Here is a 12,903-nt window from a genome sequence, read left to right as displayed (position 1 = left end):
GTAGGATTGGTCTCATTTTTCCTCAAATATTTGGTAGAATTCACCAGTGAAGCTTTTTGGGCCTGGAGATTTTTTTTAGTGGGAAGATTTTGAATATACAAATTCAATTATGTTTATAGAGACTTCCTAAGGTTTTTTTTTAATTTTATTTTTTAGTGAGTTCTGATAGTCTTTTTGTCAGTTTTTAAGTTATGAAATTTTAGCATAAAGAATTTCATAATATTCCCCACAATCCTTTTATTTTATTTACTTTTTATTTTTTTTGAAACAGAGTCTCGCCTTGTCACTCAGGCTGGAGTGCAGTGGCGCAGTTTTGGCTCACTGCAACCCCTGCCTCCTGGGTTCAAGTGATTCTCTCACCTCAGCCTCCCGAGTAGCTGGGACTACAGGTACACCACCATGCCTGGTTAATTTTTGTATTTTTAGTAGAGACGAGGTTTCACTCTGTTGGCCAGGCTGGTCTTGAACTCCTGACCTCAAGTGATTCACCTGCATTGGCCTCCTAAAGTGCTGGGATTACAGGTGTGAGTAACCATGCCTGGTTCCTTACATTCCTTTTAATATTTGTAGACTCTTTACTGATGTCACTGCTCTCATTTGTGATACTGATTGATGATTTGTATTTTTTTTTTCGTGCTTCATCTGTCTAGAGGTTTATCTGTTTTATTGATTTTATTTTCAAAATAACCAGCTTCTGATTTAAGTGACATTTTTTTCTTTGTTATTTTTCTGTTTTCCCTTTTACTGGATTTCCATTTTAATGTTATTATTTCCTTCCTTCTGCATGATTTGGGTTTATTTTGCTCTTCTCTAGTTTCTTTCTTTTTTTTTTTTTTGACACAGTGTTTCACTCTGTCACCAGGCTGTAGTGCAGTGGCGCGATCTTGGCTCACTGCAACCTCTGCCTGCCAGGTTCAAGTGACTCTCCTGCCTCAGCCTCCCTAGTAGCTGGGACTACAGGCCCGCGCCACCACGCCCAGCTAATTTTTGTATTTTTAGAAGAGACGGGGTTTCACCGTGTTGGCCAAGATGATACTGATCTCTTGACCTCGTGATCTGCCCACCTCGACCTCTCAGTGCTGGGATTACAGGCATGAGCCACCGCGCTGGCCTTCTTTAGTTTCTTAAAGTAGAAGCTTATTGGTTTGAGATCTTTTCTAATATAGGAAATTTAAAGCCATAAATATTTTTGGAAGAACTGTCTTAGTGATACCTCCTAAATTTTGATACATTGTGTTTTTCCTTTTTTTCATTTGGACCAAAATATGTTCTAATTTCCCTTGTGATTTCTTGTTTGGCCCAGAGGTTATTTGAAAGTGTTTTGTTTAGCCTCCAAATACTTGAGGTTTCTCTAGATTTCTTTCTGTTCTGGATCTTGAACTTATTTCCATTGCTGTCAGAGAATATAATTTATATGAAGTCAGTATTTTGAAATTTCCTGAGACTTTTTCATGACCCAGCATCTGATCTGTCCTAGAGAATGTTCTGTGTGCACTTGAAAAGAATTTGTGTTGGGCACCCATGGGGTAGAGTGTCGTATAAATTTCACTTGTATACGTGTATGTTTTTGAGTTGCTAAAGTCTTCCTGATTTTATATTGAGCCGCCTTCTATCAATTTTGAGAGCAAGTATTAAAATCCCTAACTATGTTTTTGTTGAATGGTTCACTTTTAAGTCTGTTTTTGCTTCACTTGTCTTTTGGCTCTTTTGTTAGACTGTTTGGTAATTGTTACATCTTTCTGATGTATTGGTCCTTTTGTCATTATGAAATATTCCTCTGTCTCTATTTTGTGTCATACTAATAAAATCACTCTGGTTTTCTTATGGTTACAGTTTGCATTATGTATCTTTTCCACAATTTTACTTTCAACTAACTTGTGATTTTGAATCTGAAGTGGGTCTCTTAGATGCATGTAATTAGGTCTTGCTTTTTTATACAGTTGGATAACCTGTACCTTTTAAATTTGAATGACTTTATGCTTAAGGTAATTATTGCTATGGTTGCATTTATGTCTGCCATTTTGATTTTTTAAAATGTTTTTTCATTCCTTTGTTACTCCTTCACTGCATTCTTTTGTGTTGAATAAATATTTTTAGTGCGCCATTTTAATCCCTCTGTTGATTTTTTTTTTTTTTAGAAAAAAAAATTTACATAACATTGGTAAAGAATAATTTGTTAGGGACACCCAGAGACCTACTGTCAAACCAAGAACTAAAGCAGTACAGATATCTTGCATCTATGAATGTGTCCCTCCTCCCCGCTCCCAAACTCTGCTCTTTTCCTACAGATAACTGTTACTTAATAATTTTTATGTCTTTCCTTTTATAAAGAAAACTGGTTTTATGCTTCAGATGTGAATATTTCAACATATTTTATTGATTTTGCTTGTTTTTGCCCTTTATAAGAATGATATCAAACTCTAACTAGTTTGGGGGTACTTGATTTTCCTCTCTTATTATGGTTTAAGATTACCCGTTTTGTTGCATGCCTTGTAGATCATTCAATTTTCACTTATACTTAGTACTCCAATGTGCAAAAAACCCACAAATAATTTATCCATTTTCCTGTCAGTGGACATCTTGTTTATTTCTGTTTTTTCTGCTATAAACATCTTGTGTAAGTTCCTTGGTGCACATATGTAAGGGGCTCTCTATTCTTTTTTTTTTTTTTTTTTTTTTTGAGACTGAGTCTCTCTCTGTTGCCAAGGCTGGAGTGCAGTGGCGCCGATCTCAGCTCACTGCAGCCTCCACCTCCCAGATTCAAGTGATTCTCCTGCCTCAGCCTTCCAAGGTTAGCTGGGATTACAGGCGTCTGGCTAATTTTTGTATTTTTACAAAACAGATGGGGTTTCCCCATATTGGCCAGGCTGGTCTCTAACTCTTGACCTTAAGTGCTCCGCCCGCCTTGGCCTCCCAAAGTGATGGGATTACAGGCGTGACCCACTGTTCCCGGCCTGAGGCTCTCAGTTCTTAAGAGTAGAGTTGTTGGGTCATGGGTTATAATTTTTTTTTTCTTTTTAGAATGTGTTAAATATACATAATGAAGTTTACTATTTTAACTATTTTACAGCATATAATATAGTGGCTATAATACATTCACAATGTTGTATAACCACCAGTACTGATTTCCAGAACTTTCCCATCATCCTAAACAAAAACTCTGTAACCATTAAACAGTAACTTCGCATTCATTCTACCCTCCGCCGCTGGTAACCTCAATTCTACTTCTATATGACTTTGCCTATTGTAGATACCTCATATAAGTGGAATCATGTATTTGTCCTTTTGTGTCTGGTTTCTTTCACTCAGCATATTTTTAATGTTTTTAATGTTCACCCGTGTATCACATCTTTGTTACTTTTTATGCCAAATAATATTCCATTACAGCAGGGCCCCTCCACCCCCCCAACCCCTGCCCCTTATCTGTGGTTTCAGTTATCTGTGGTCAGATATGGTCTGGAAATATTAAATGGAAAATTTCAGAAATCAACAATTGATAATTATTAAATTACTCACCGTCCTGAGTAGTGTAATAAAAATCTCTTCTTGTCCCACCCAGGACACAAATCATCATTTTGTCCAGCATCTCCATGCTGTATACACTACCTGTCTGTTAGTCACTTAGTAGCTGTCTTGGTTATCAGATTGTCTGTCTCTGGTATCGCAGTGCTTGTATTCAAGTAACCATTTTACTTAATAATGGCCTTAAAGTTCACGAATAGTGATGCTGGCTATCGGATATGCCAAAGTGAAGCCGTTTTGAAGTTTTTTCTTTATGTTGAAAAGGTGAAAATTTCTGACTTGGAAAAAAAATTTTATGTGCAGGTTTCTAAGATTTACGGTAAGAACAAATCTTTTATTTGTGAAATTGTGAACAATATATTGCTATCATTGTTCTATTTTGTTACTGTTCATCTCTTCCAGTGCCTAATTTATAAATTAAATTTATCATATGTGTATGTGTGTATATATATGAATATATATATATATATGAAAAAACAATATATATACGTATTGGGTTTGATACTATCCACAGTTTCAGTCATCACTGCGAGGTCTTGGAACTGTGACTACTGTAAGGGGTGACTATTGTAACCCAGCATTTGGGTTGTTTCCACCTTTTGGCTATTGTAATGCCCCTATAAACATTGGTGTACAAATATTTGAGTCCCCGTTTTCAGTTGTTTTGGGTATATACCTAGGAGTGGAATTGTTGGGTCACATGGTAATTCTATGTTCAACCCTTTTTTTTTTTTTTTGAGATGGAGTTTCGCGCTTGTTGTCCAGGCTGGAGTGCAATGACGCAACCTCAGCTCACTGCAACCTTTGCCTCCCTGGCTCAAGTGAGTCTCCTGCCTCAGCCTCCCAGGTAGCTGGGATTAGGCACGCACCACCATGCCCAGCTATTTTTTGTATTTTTAGTAGAGACACTATTTCGCCATGTTGACCATGCTGGTCTCCAACTCCTGACCTCAGGTGATCCTCCCACCTCGCCCTCCCAAAGTGCTGGGATTACAAGTGTGAGCCACCGCATCTGGCCTATGTTTAACCTTTTGAGAATCACCAAGTTATTTTCCACAGAGTCTGCATCATTTTACATTTCCACAAGCAGTTTGGAAGGGTCCCAGTTTTTCTACATCCTGGCCAACATTTGTTATTTTGGTCTTTTTGATAATAGTCAACCTAGTGGTTGTGAAGTGGTATCTGTTGTGGTTTTGGTTTGCACTTTCCTAATGATTAGTGATGGTGAGCATTTCTATTGTTTATTGGTGATTTGTATTTCTATAATAGACGTAGAAATGTCTATTCATGTCCTTGTCCACTTTTGAATTTTTTTTTTTTGGTTGAGTTGTAGGAACGTTTTTAGAAATTCAGGATTCATATCTTAATAGATATGATTTGCAAATACTTACTTTCTCACATTCTGTGGGTTGTCTTTTTACTTTCTTGATAGTGTCCTTTGATGCACAAAACATTGGCATTTTGAAAAAGTCCAGTTTATCTTTTTGTTGATAATCTTACGTTCATACATCATTTTCCTGTTTTTCTTTAGTTTTTGTCCATTGTTCCCTTTAGCTAATTGGCTATATAAAGAGAATTCATTTAACGTTTTTGACTAGTAATTCCAATATCTGGGCTTTCTCAGGTATGGTTTCTTATAATTCTTTTTTTTTTTTTTCCTGTAAATGGGCCATACTTTGCTGTTTCTTTGAGTGCTTTGTAATTTTTTGTTCTAGTCAGAACTTTCTGAGTATTGTAATGTGGTACCTCTAGAAATCTTATTCTCTCACTCGGGGAGATTTTGCTTGTTTCCAGCTGCAGGCATCCATTTGTGACATTTTCAAACTATTTGTACAAAGGCTATAGAACCCTCTCCCCACTCTTATCCTTCCAAAAAAGAGTTCTATCTCTTTAAATCTTCCTGTAGATCCTGTTTCGGCTTTGTCCCCTTAAATCTTCTGGTGGCTGCTGCTTGGAGAAGCAGCTGCCGTCTCAGAAGGGTGAAACCCAGGCAAGAGTCTATTCTGGTCCCTTAGGGAACTGCTAGACCAACCAAAATGCACAACCCTGTATTTTGGGAAGAGAAGGTCCCTCCTGTCCGCCCTGGCACCAGCCAACTGCTTCCAGCACATGTGCCACTTTCCCCCACAGCTGTGTCAGGGCTGAGGATGGAGGGGGTGGTAGCTGGTTCATGTAGGCCACCCTCTTACCAGAGATCAGTCTCCTCTGTTTGTTGTAGATATCCTGTTAGGTCCCATAGTTCTGAAACAGTTGATTCCAATCACACTTTCTAGTTCAGTGGTTGCTTTGGTGGAGGGACTGATCCCTAGAGCTTCCTACTCTGCCATTTGGCATGAAATCACTGGTCCCCGTGTTGATTCTGGTTTCTTTTTCTGATACTACTTTTTTTTTGAGTTATATTTTGCTGGTTTAATTAATAATACAATCTACTTCAGAATACTTTATTCTAGTAAAATATGTAGGAGCTTTGCTCTTATCTCTCCCCACCCCATACATTACATTTAAGTATGTTATAAACCCAACAAAATGGCCAGGTGTGGTGGCTCACGCCTGTAATCACAGCACTTTGGGAGGCCAAGGTGGGCAGATCACCTAAGGTCAGGAGTTCAAGACCAGCCTGGCCAACATGGCAAAACCCTGTCTCTACTAAAAATACAAAAATTAGCCGGGTGTGGTGGTGGACACCTGTAATCCCAACTACTCAGGAAGCTGAGGCAGGGAGAATCACTTGAACCCGGGAGGTGGAGGTTGCAGTGAGCTGAGATCACGCCATTGTACTCCAGCCTGGGCAACAGAGCGAGACTCCGTCTCAAAACAAAAAACAAACAAAACCCAGCAAAACATGTTACAATTATTTTATACAACCATTATCTTTTTAAAAAGTTGGCAAAGAAATGAGAAAAACATTTATTATATTCACCTACTTACCATTTCTGTTCTTTATTTTTTCCAGTGAATTTGGTGTTGCTTTCCTTTCTCTTAAAGGGGCTTTCTTTGTTACTTATCATAAGGCAGGTTGCTAGCATAAAGTTCTCTCAGTCTTTGTTTTTCTGGAAATGTCTTCATTTCACATTCATTTTTGAGGATTAATGCTACATAGAGAATCTGTTGACAGTTCTTCCTGTACTTTAAATGTCATTCCATTGCCTCTGGTCTCCATTGTTTCTCATAGTGATGTGTTAATTTGTGCTGTTGTTTTCATGTCTGATGAGTAATTTTTATCTTGTTATCTTCATGATGTTCCCTTTGTCTTTGACTCTCAAGAGCTTATATATGTGTGTGTTATTTCTTTGTGTTTATCCTATTTGAGGCTCATTGAACTTGAGTGAATTTGTGGTTTTCTATCGGATTTGGTAAGTTTTTGCCCATTATTTTTTCAGGTGGAATTCTCTTCTTCATGGAATTCCCATTACATGTATGTTCTTAATATTTTATCTGTCCCGTAGGTTTCCAAGCTTCTTTTAATTTTTATTTTATTTGTTTATTTTTTTTGAGACAAAGTCTTGCTCTTGTCGCCCAGGCTGGAGTGCAGTCGCGCGATCTCAGCTCACTGCAACCTCCGCCTCCCGGGTTCAAGCGATTCTCCTGCCTCAGCCTCCTGAGTAGCTCAGGGTATTACAGGCACCTGCCACCATGCCCGGCTAATTTTTGTATTTTTAGTAGAGATGGGGTTTCACCATGTTGGCCAGGCTGGTATCGAACTCCTGACCTCAGGTGATCCGCCCGCCTCCGTCTCCCAAAGTGCTGGGATTACAGGCGTGAGCCACTGCTCCCGACCTTTAATTTTTTTAAAAATCTTTTTATTTGTTGAGTTGTTTATACCATTATTTCCTGTAATCTCTATACCCCTGGTTTCCTCTTATTCTATAAAAATACTTACAATAGATCCTTGAAGTCTTTGCTAAATCTGAAGTCTGAGAAGACATTTTCAGGTGTGTGTGTGTGTGTGTGTGTGTGTTTTACATCTTGAATGTGGATCCCTCTTTCTTTGCATGTCTTGTAATATTTTATTTATTTATTTACTGGACATTTAAAACAACACTATAGCAATCTGGATTCGGATCTCCCTGCCTTTTGCCAGGTGGTTGTTGCTTTGTTTGTTTTGTGAAAACAAACTGTTTGTTGAATCTGTGAAATCTGAATCTGTGAAATCTCTTTTGTATTTTGCAGCTGCTTATTTCTGTCATTTATTCTGCCTAGTTTTAATTTTTAAGACTTGTTTCTTATTTTGTTTCTTCTGTGGCAGCAGAGCTTAGTATTCAGCCAAAGATTGATAGGTGTAGTGTCCAAATACCTTTAGCCAGTAAGGCTGTGCTCAACTGTGCCCTGGCTTTTACTTTCTGTTGTGCTTTCTCAGGTCTCTTTTGCATAGGCATAGAGGCTTAGTTGACTGAGGATGTAGTAGTGGCTTCGGCTCCCTCTGGTCTTTGCTGGACACGTGCACAGCCTCTGATCAAGGTGGGATTTGTGGAGAGTTTACCAGGCCCCCTGTGCTTCTCTCCCTACATGTAATTCTGTGTTAAATCCCTGGTGTTTCTAGTGCTTTGCTTGCCCGAGACAGAATTGTGACCTCAAGTAGCAGACCTCCTTGTTTGTTTCCCATTGAAATCACCTCTTTAAACTGGAAGCTCTCCATCAATCGAGTCCCATCTGGAGATAGCAGTGAATGTGCTGGTTTTCACTGCTTACCTCACCCTCGTTAAATTACAGTTTTGTCTAGCTTTTATAGTTGCCTTTCAGGAAGGGGATTTATCGTCTTCCTTCTTCTGCCATGCTGGAAGTGAATCTCCAAATTAGAATGTTAGAATATACTATTACCCATTAATTTTTTTGTCTTAATGCTAAATTTGCTGTCAGTTTTTTTCCTGTGACAGAGATTTTAAACTAGAAATTTGAGTTGCCTTCATTTCATTGTGAATGCTTTAAAAAATAAGAGTATTTGTTAAGTTTTGTTACTGTCGAGATTAAGAGATCTGGCTGTGCATTCCAGTATAGCTAGTGCCTCATCTGTAAAATGGCCACAGTAATAGTTCTACCACAAGGGTTTTTGGTAAAGAGTAAATGAATTAATTAAAGCACTTAAAATACTGTCTCATAAAAGTAAGTACTAGATAAATACCTGTTTTCATGTATGTTTATGTATTTATCATTTTCTTCATAAAAATTTGGTTTCAATTTGTAATTCCTTGGCAATTAAATTTCTAAACTCTTGGAAATACATCACATTGGTAGCTTTCCTTATCTGCCTATGAAGTGACATTCAGTTGTTTCCTAAGTAGTATTACATTTGAATATTTGAATGTTTACCCATTTTTCATGTATCTATGAAATTTACTACACTGTAGGTGGTGAGCTTCATTTTCTCCAAATTGGAGGAACCTGTGATGATATTGATGAAGCTGATATACTAGTGGATGGATCTCTTTCTAAAGGAATAGAACCATCTTCAGAAGGTTCCAAGCCTTTATCAAATCCTTCAAGTCCTGGCATTTCAGGTATGATATTAAATTTTTAAATGATTTTTAAAAAATGATTAGGTATTTATCATTTTTCTAGTTGTTGGAAGATGTAAACCTATTAAAGTAAGAAGTGATTCTCAACCTGTGTGGTATGTTACTCAATATTTGTGAAGTCATCTAAGAGGTTAAAACCAACATTTCAGCGATGAATGAGCTTTTAGTCTAATTAGAGGAGGGAAAATATAAAAGAGAATTCATTAAGAATAAAATTAGTAGACTGGCTCATATTATTAATATTACTACTGGAATTGAAAAGCTGAAAAAAAATACTGTCACTGAGTATATATTTAGGTGGTATATTCACACATACGTTGCCCCATCCTGAATCTCTCGATAGGTTTGTTTATATTTGTTTGTTGTTTTTGCCTTTTTTTTCCCCATCCTTGACCCACATTGCCCTCCAGAGCTAATTTTTCAAAAGAAGTTTTGCTAGTTTGCCCTGCTGAAAAATCATTATTTGCCTTGTAGGCTTTTATGAAATCATTGTAGCCTGCTTCTCAATCTCCAGTTACTTGAGTTAACCAAGATGTCTTGGTTAAGTATACAACTTGGTACGAAAAGCTAAAATACTGAATATTCTGATATTTTATAGGTTATTGGTTGAATGGAGAAGATTTTTTATATAAAGTACAGAAAAATACTTTTTAGTAGAGGAAAGATGAATTTTGTAATGAAGAAATAAAGAAAGGAGATTGACATCATGCTATTAATATTTACAAACTAATCAGATTTAAAAGGGTCAGGCCGGGCGCGGTGGCTCACGCCTGTAATCCCAGCACTTTGGGAGGTCAAGGCGGTCGGATCACCTGAGGTCGGGAGTTCGAGACCAGCCTGACCAACATGGAGAAACACCATCTCTACTAAAAATACAAAATTAGCTGGGCGTGGTGGCACATGCCTATAATCCCAGCTACTAGGGAGGCTGAGGCAGGAGAATCGCTTGAACCTGGGAGGCGGAGGTTGGGGTGAGCCGAGATCATGCCATTGCACTCCAGCCTGGGCAACAAGAGTGAAACTCCGTCTCAAAAAAAAAAAAAATAAAAAATAATAAAAGGGTCTAGACTTTGAGAAAAAGATGTAATTTGAATTAAACTTGTAATAATTTTATAGAACTTGCTGTCATTTTTTTCATTGTGAAAATGTTCTAAACCTACCAGATTTTATATTTTAGTATTTCATTAATTTTTTAAAAAATGGGAACAACGGCTTCTCAGCATTTTTTAATGTTACACATTTCACTGATGTGAATACATGTATAGCATTTGTAAAGAAACCTAATTAGTATGAAGCACGTTATTATTCTTATAATACTAGCATGTATGCAAGATTTTCTTAACTGCCACATAAATAGAAAAAACAATTTAATTTTTCAGTTTGTAATTCTTTACCATATAGCTTTTGACTGTTTTAGTTTTTTATTCATATGTTATGTACTTGCTGATGTCTAGCATTTTATTTTGTAAAAAACAGGGTCTAAAAGTTAATTATTGGTCTGATGTACATTGGCTTGCACTTTAGTACCACTGCTTTTCTTGCCGTCCTTATTAGGGCTAAAGTTCAGTAAGCCCTTTTCTAACAGGTTGGGTTTGGGTTTCTTCAATAGTGAGTATTGTCTCTAACTTTAAATATTTAAGTTAGAATTTTCTTCTTTGCTATTGTTTAGCCAGAGTTAGTTATCTTAGTTTTATATAGATACCTGAGCCCACTTTATTAACTTTCAGAATATTTGGCAAGTGTTGCAATAGAAAACCTAACCATGAATTAAAACTTGTCTTCTTTTTTTTTTTTTTTTTTTTGTTTAACACCTATTTCAAATACTACTCTCACTAATGTTAAGGCGTTGATTTATTGGTGGACCAGCCATTCACCCTTGAAATCTTGACATCTCTAGTGGAGCTAACCCGCTTTGAGACTTTGACTCCAAGGTTTTCAGCGACTGTTCCTCCTTGCTGGGTAGAAGTTCAACAAGAACAACAGCAAAGGAGGCATCCTCAACATTTGCATCAGCAACACCATGGTGATGCTGCTCAGCATACTCGAACTTGGAAACTACAGACCGACAGGTAAAAGATTTTCCCAAGATATTTAATTTTAAGTCCATCTTATATATTTGTTAGAGACAACGTAGAATTCCTGGGTATGTTACTGTTTATCTTTTTTTTTTTTTTTTTTTTTGAGACAGTCTCATTCTGTCACCCAGGCTGGAGTGCAGTGGTGTGATCTCGGCTCACTGCAACCACTGCCTCCTGGGTTCAAGTGATTCTCCTGCCTCAGCCTCTCAAGTAGCTGGGACTACAGGCGTGCCTCACCACGTCCGGCTAATTTTTGTATTTTAGGTAGAGACGGGGTTTCACTATGTTGGCCAGGCTGTTCTCGAACTCCTGATCTCAGGTGATCCACCCACCTCGACCTCCTAAAGTGCTGGGATTATGGGCATGAGCCACCATGCCTGGCCTGTTTGTCTTTTAAACTGTCTAAAAGATAAACAGTAATATACCTAGGAATTCTGTGTTGTCTCTAACATATATAAGCTAATTTTTGCATGTTGATGACCTTATTCCATTTGTCATATTGCTTTTCGAAATTGTTATATTCTTATTCTTAATTTTAGGATAAAATAATGAGAGTAATTTACTACTGCAATTAGTTTGGTCGCTTAGTCCACAGATTTATTTAACAAATACTCAAATGCTTGTTTTGTATTTAATAAAAGCAGGCACTCTTATAGTCACTAGGAATATGGATCTCATGGAATTTACCTCCTAATGGCAATAGAAAGTAAACAGATACATATACCATGCCATATGGGCATAAAAGCTATGAAGAATGTTAAAACAGAGTATGGCAATAGAGTAGTTGTTGTATAGGTAATTGCATGTAAGTGTGAGAGAGTGAGAGAAAAAGAGAGACAATGTGTATGGTATTTTCAATATAAGGGGCCTAAGAAAGGCTTCCATGACAATAGCAATACAGAACCCTAAGGAGTATATTTTGTGAGTTCTAGGAAGAGAAATATGACCATTGTTGTTGGAGTGCTGTGAATATAAGGGAGAGTGGTAGGGAGGGAGATCCAAAGAGGTAGCTGGGTGCCAGGCATGGTCGCTCAAGCCTGTAATCCCAGCACTTTGGGAAGCCAAGGCGGGTAAATCAGTTGAGGCTAGGAGTTTAAGACCAGCCTGGCCGACATGGTGAAACGCCGTGTCTACTAAAAATACAAAAAGTAGCTGGGTGTGATGGTGCACACCTGTAATCCGAGCTACTCAGGAGGCTGAGGCAGAGAATTGCTTGATCCTGGGAGGCGGAGGCTGCAGTAAGCCAAGATTATGCTCCACTGCATTCCAGCCTGGGCTACAGAGCGAGACTCCATCTCAAAAAGAAAAAAAGAGGTAGAGGTACCTGGGAGCAGGATCATGAATGCCTTTATAAAAGGTCAGGCATGGTGGCTCACATCTGTAATCCTAGCATTTTGGGAGACTGACGCAGGAGGATCACTTGAGCCCAGCCGTTCAAGACCCACCTGGGCAATATAGGGAGACCTCGTCTCTATAAATAATAAAAAAAAGTTTAGCTGGACATGGTGGTATGTGCCTGTGGTCCCAGATACTTGGGAAACTGAGGTAGGAGAATCACTTGAGCCCAAGCGGTCGAGGCTGTAGTGAGCCGTGGTTGTGCCACTGCACTCTGGCCTGGGTGACAGAGTGAGACCCCATTTCGGAAGAAGAAAAAAAAGACTTTCATGCTATGTGAGATGGGAAAGTGTTAGCAGGTTTGAATATAGGAGTGATGTGGTTTAATTTATATTTTACAAAGATTAATTTGACTTCTGTATTTAGAATGATAGTTGTGGTGAGGAGGGCAGTGA

At 38.1% G+C, this 12,903-nt stretch overlaps 1 protein-coding gene across 24 annotated transcripts in view; it reads left to right on the top strand.

Annotated features, from left to right (window-relative positions):
* BIRC6 (baculoviral IAP repeat containing 6) overlaps nt 1-12,903 on the top strand; it is a 263,052-nt gene that overhangs the window by 65,235 nt on the left and 184,914 nt on the right. For all 24 annotated transcript variants that reach the window (XR_008652580.2, XM_055253540.2, XM_063623684.1 and 21 more), the window contains exons 11-12: nt 8,868-9,017; nt 10,879-11,104. Coding sequence is in view for 23 of the 24 variants with exons in the window: in XM_055253540.2 (XP_055109515.2) it covers nt 8,868-9,017; nt 10,879-11,104 (376 nt within the window). In the remaining variant the exon portion in view is untranslated. The remainder of the gene's footprint in view (nt 1-8,867; nt 9,018-10,878; nt 11,105-12,903) is intronic.

This window comes from Symphalangus syndactylus, chromosome 18 (genome assembly GCF_028878055.3).
Source record: "Symphalangus syndactylus isolate Jambi chromosome 18, NHGRI_mSymSyn1-v2.1_pri, whole genome shotgun sequence".
NCBI lineage: Eukaryota > Metazoa > Chordata > Mammalia > Primates > Hylobatidae > Symphalangus > Symphalangus syndactylus.
Note: the sequence above shows the minus strand (reverse complement) of the source record. Positions and strands in the feature narration are given on the sequence as shown.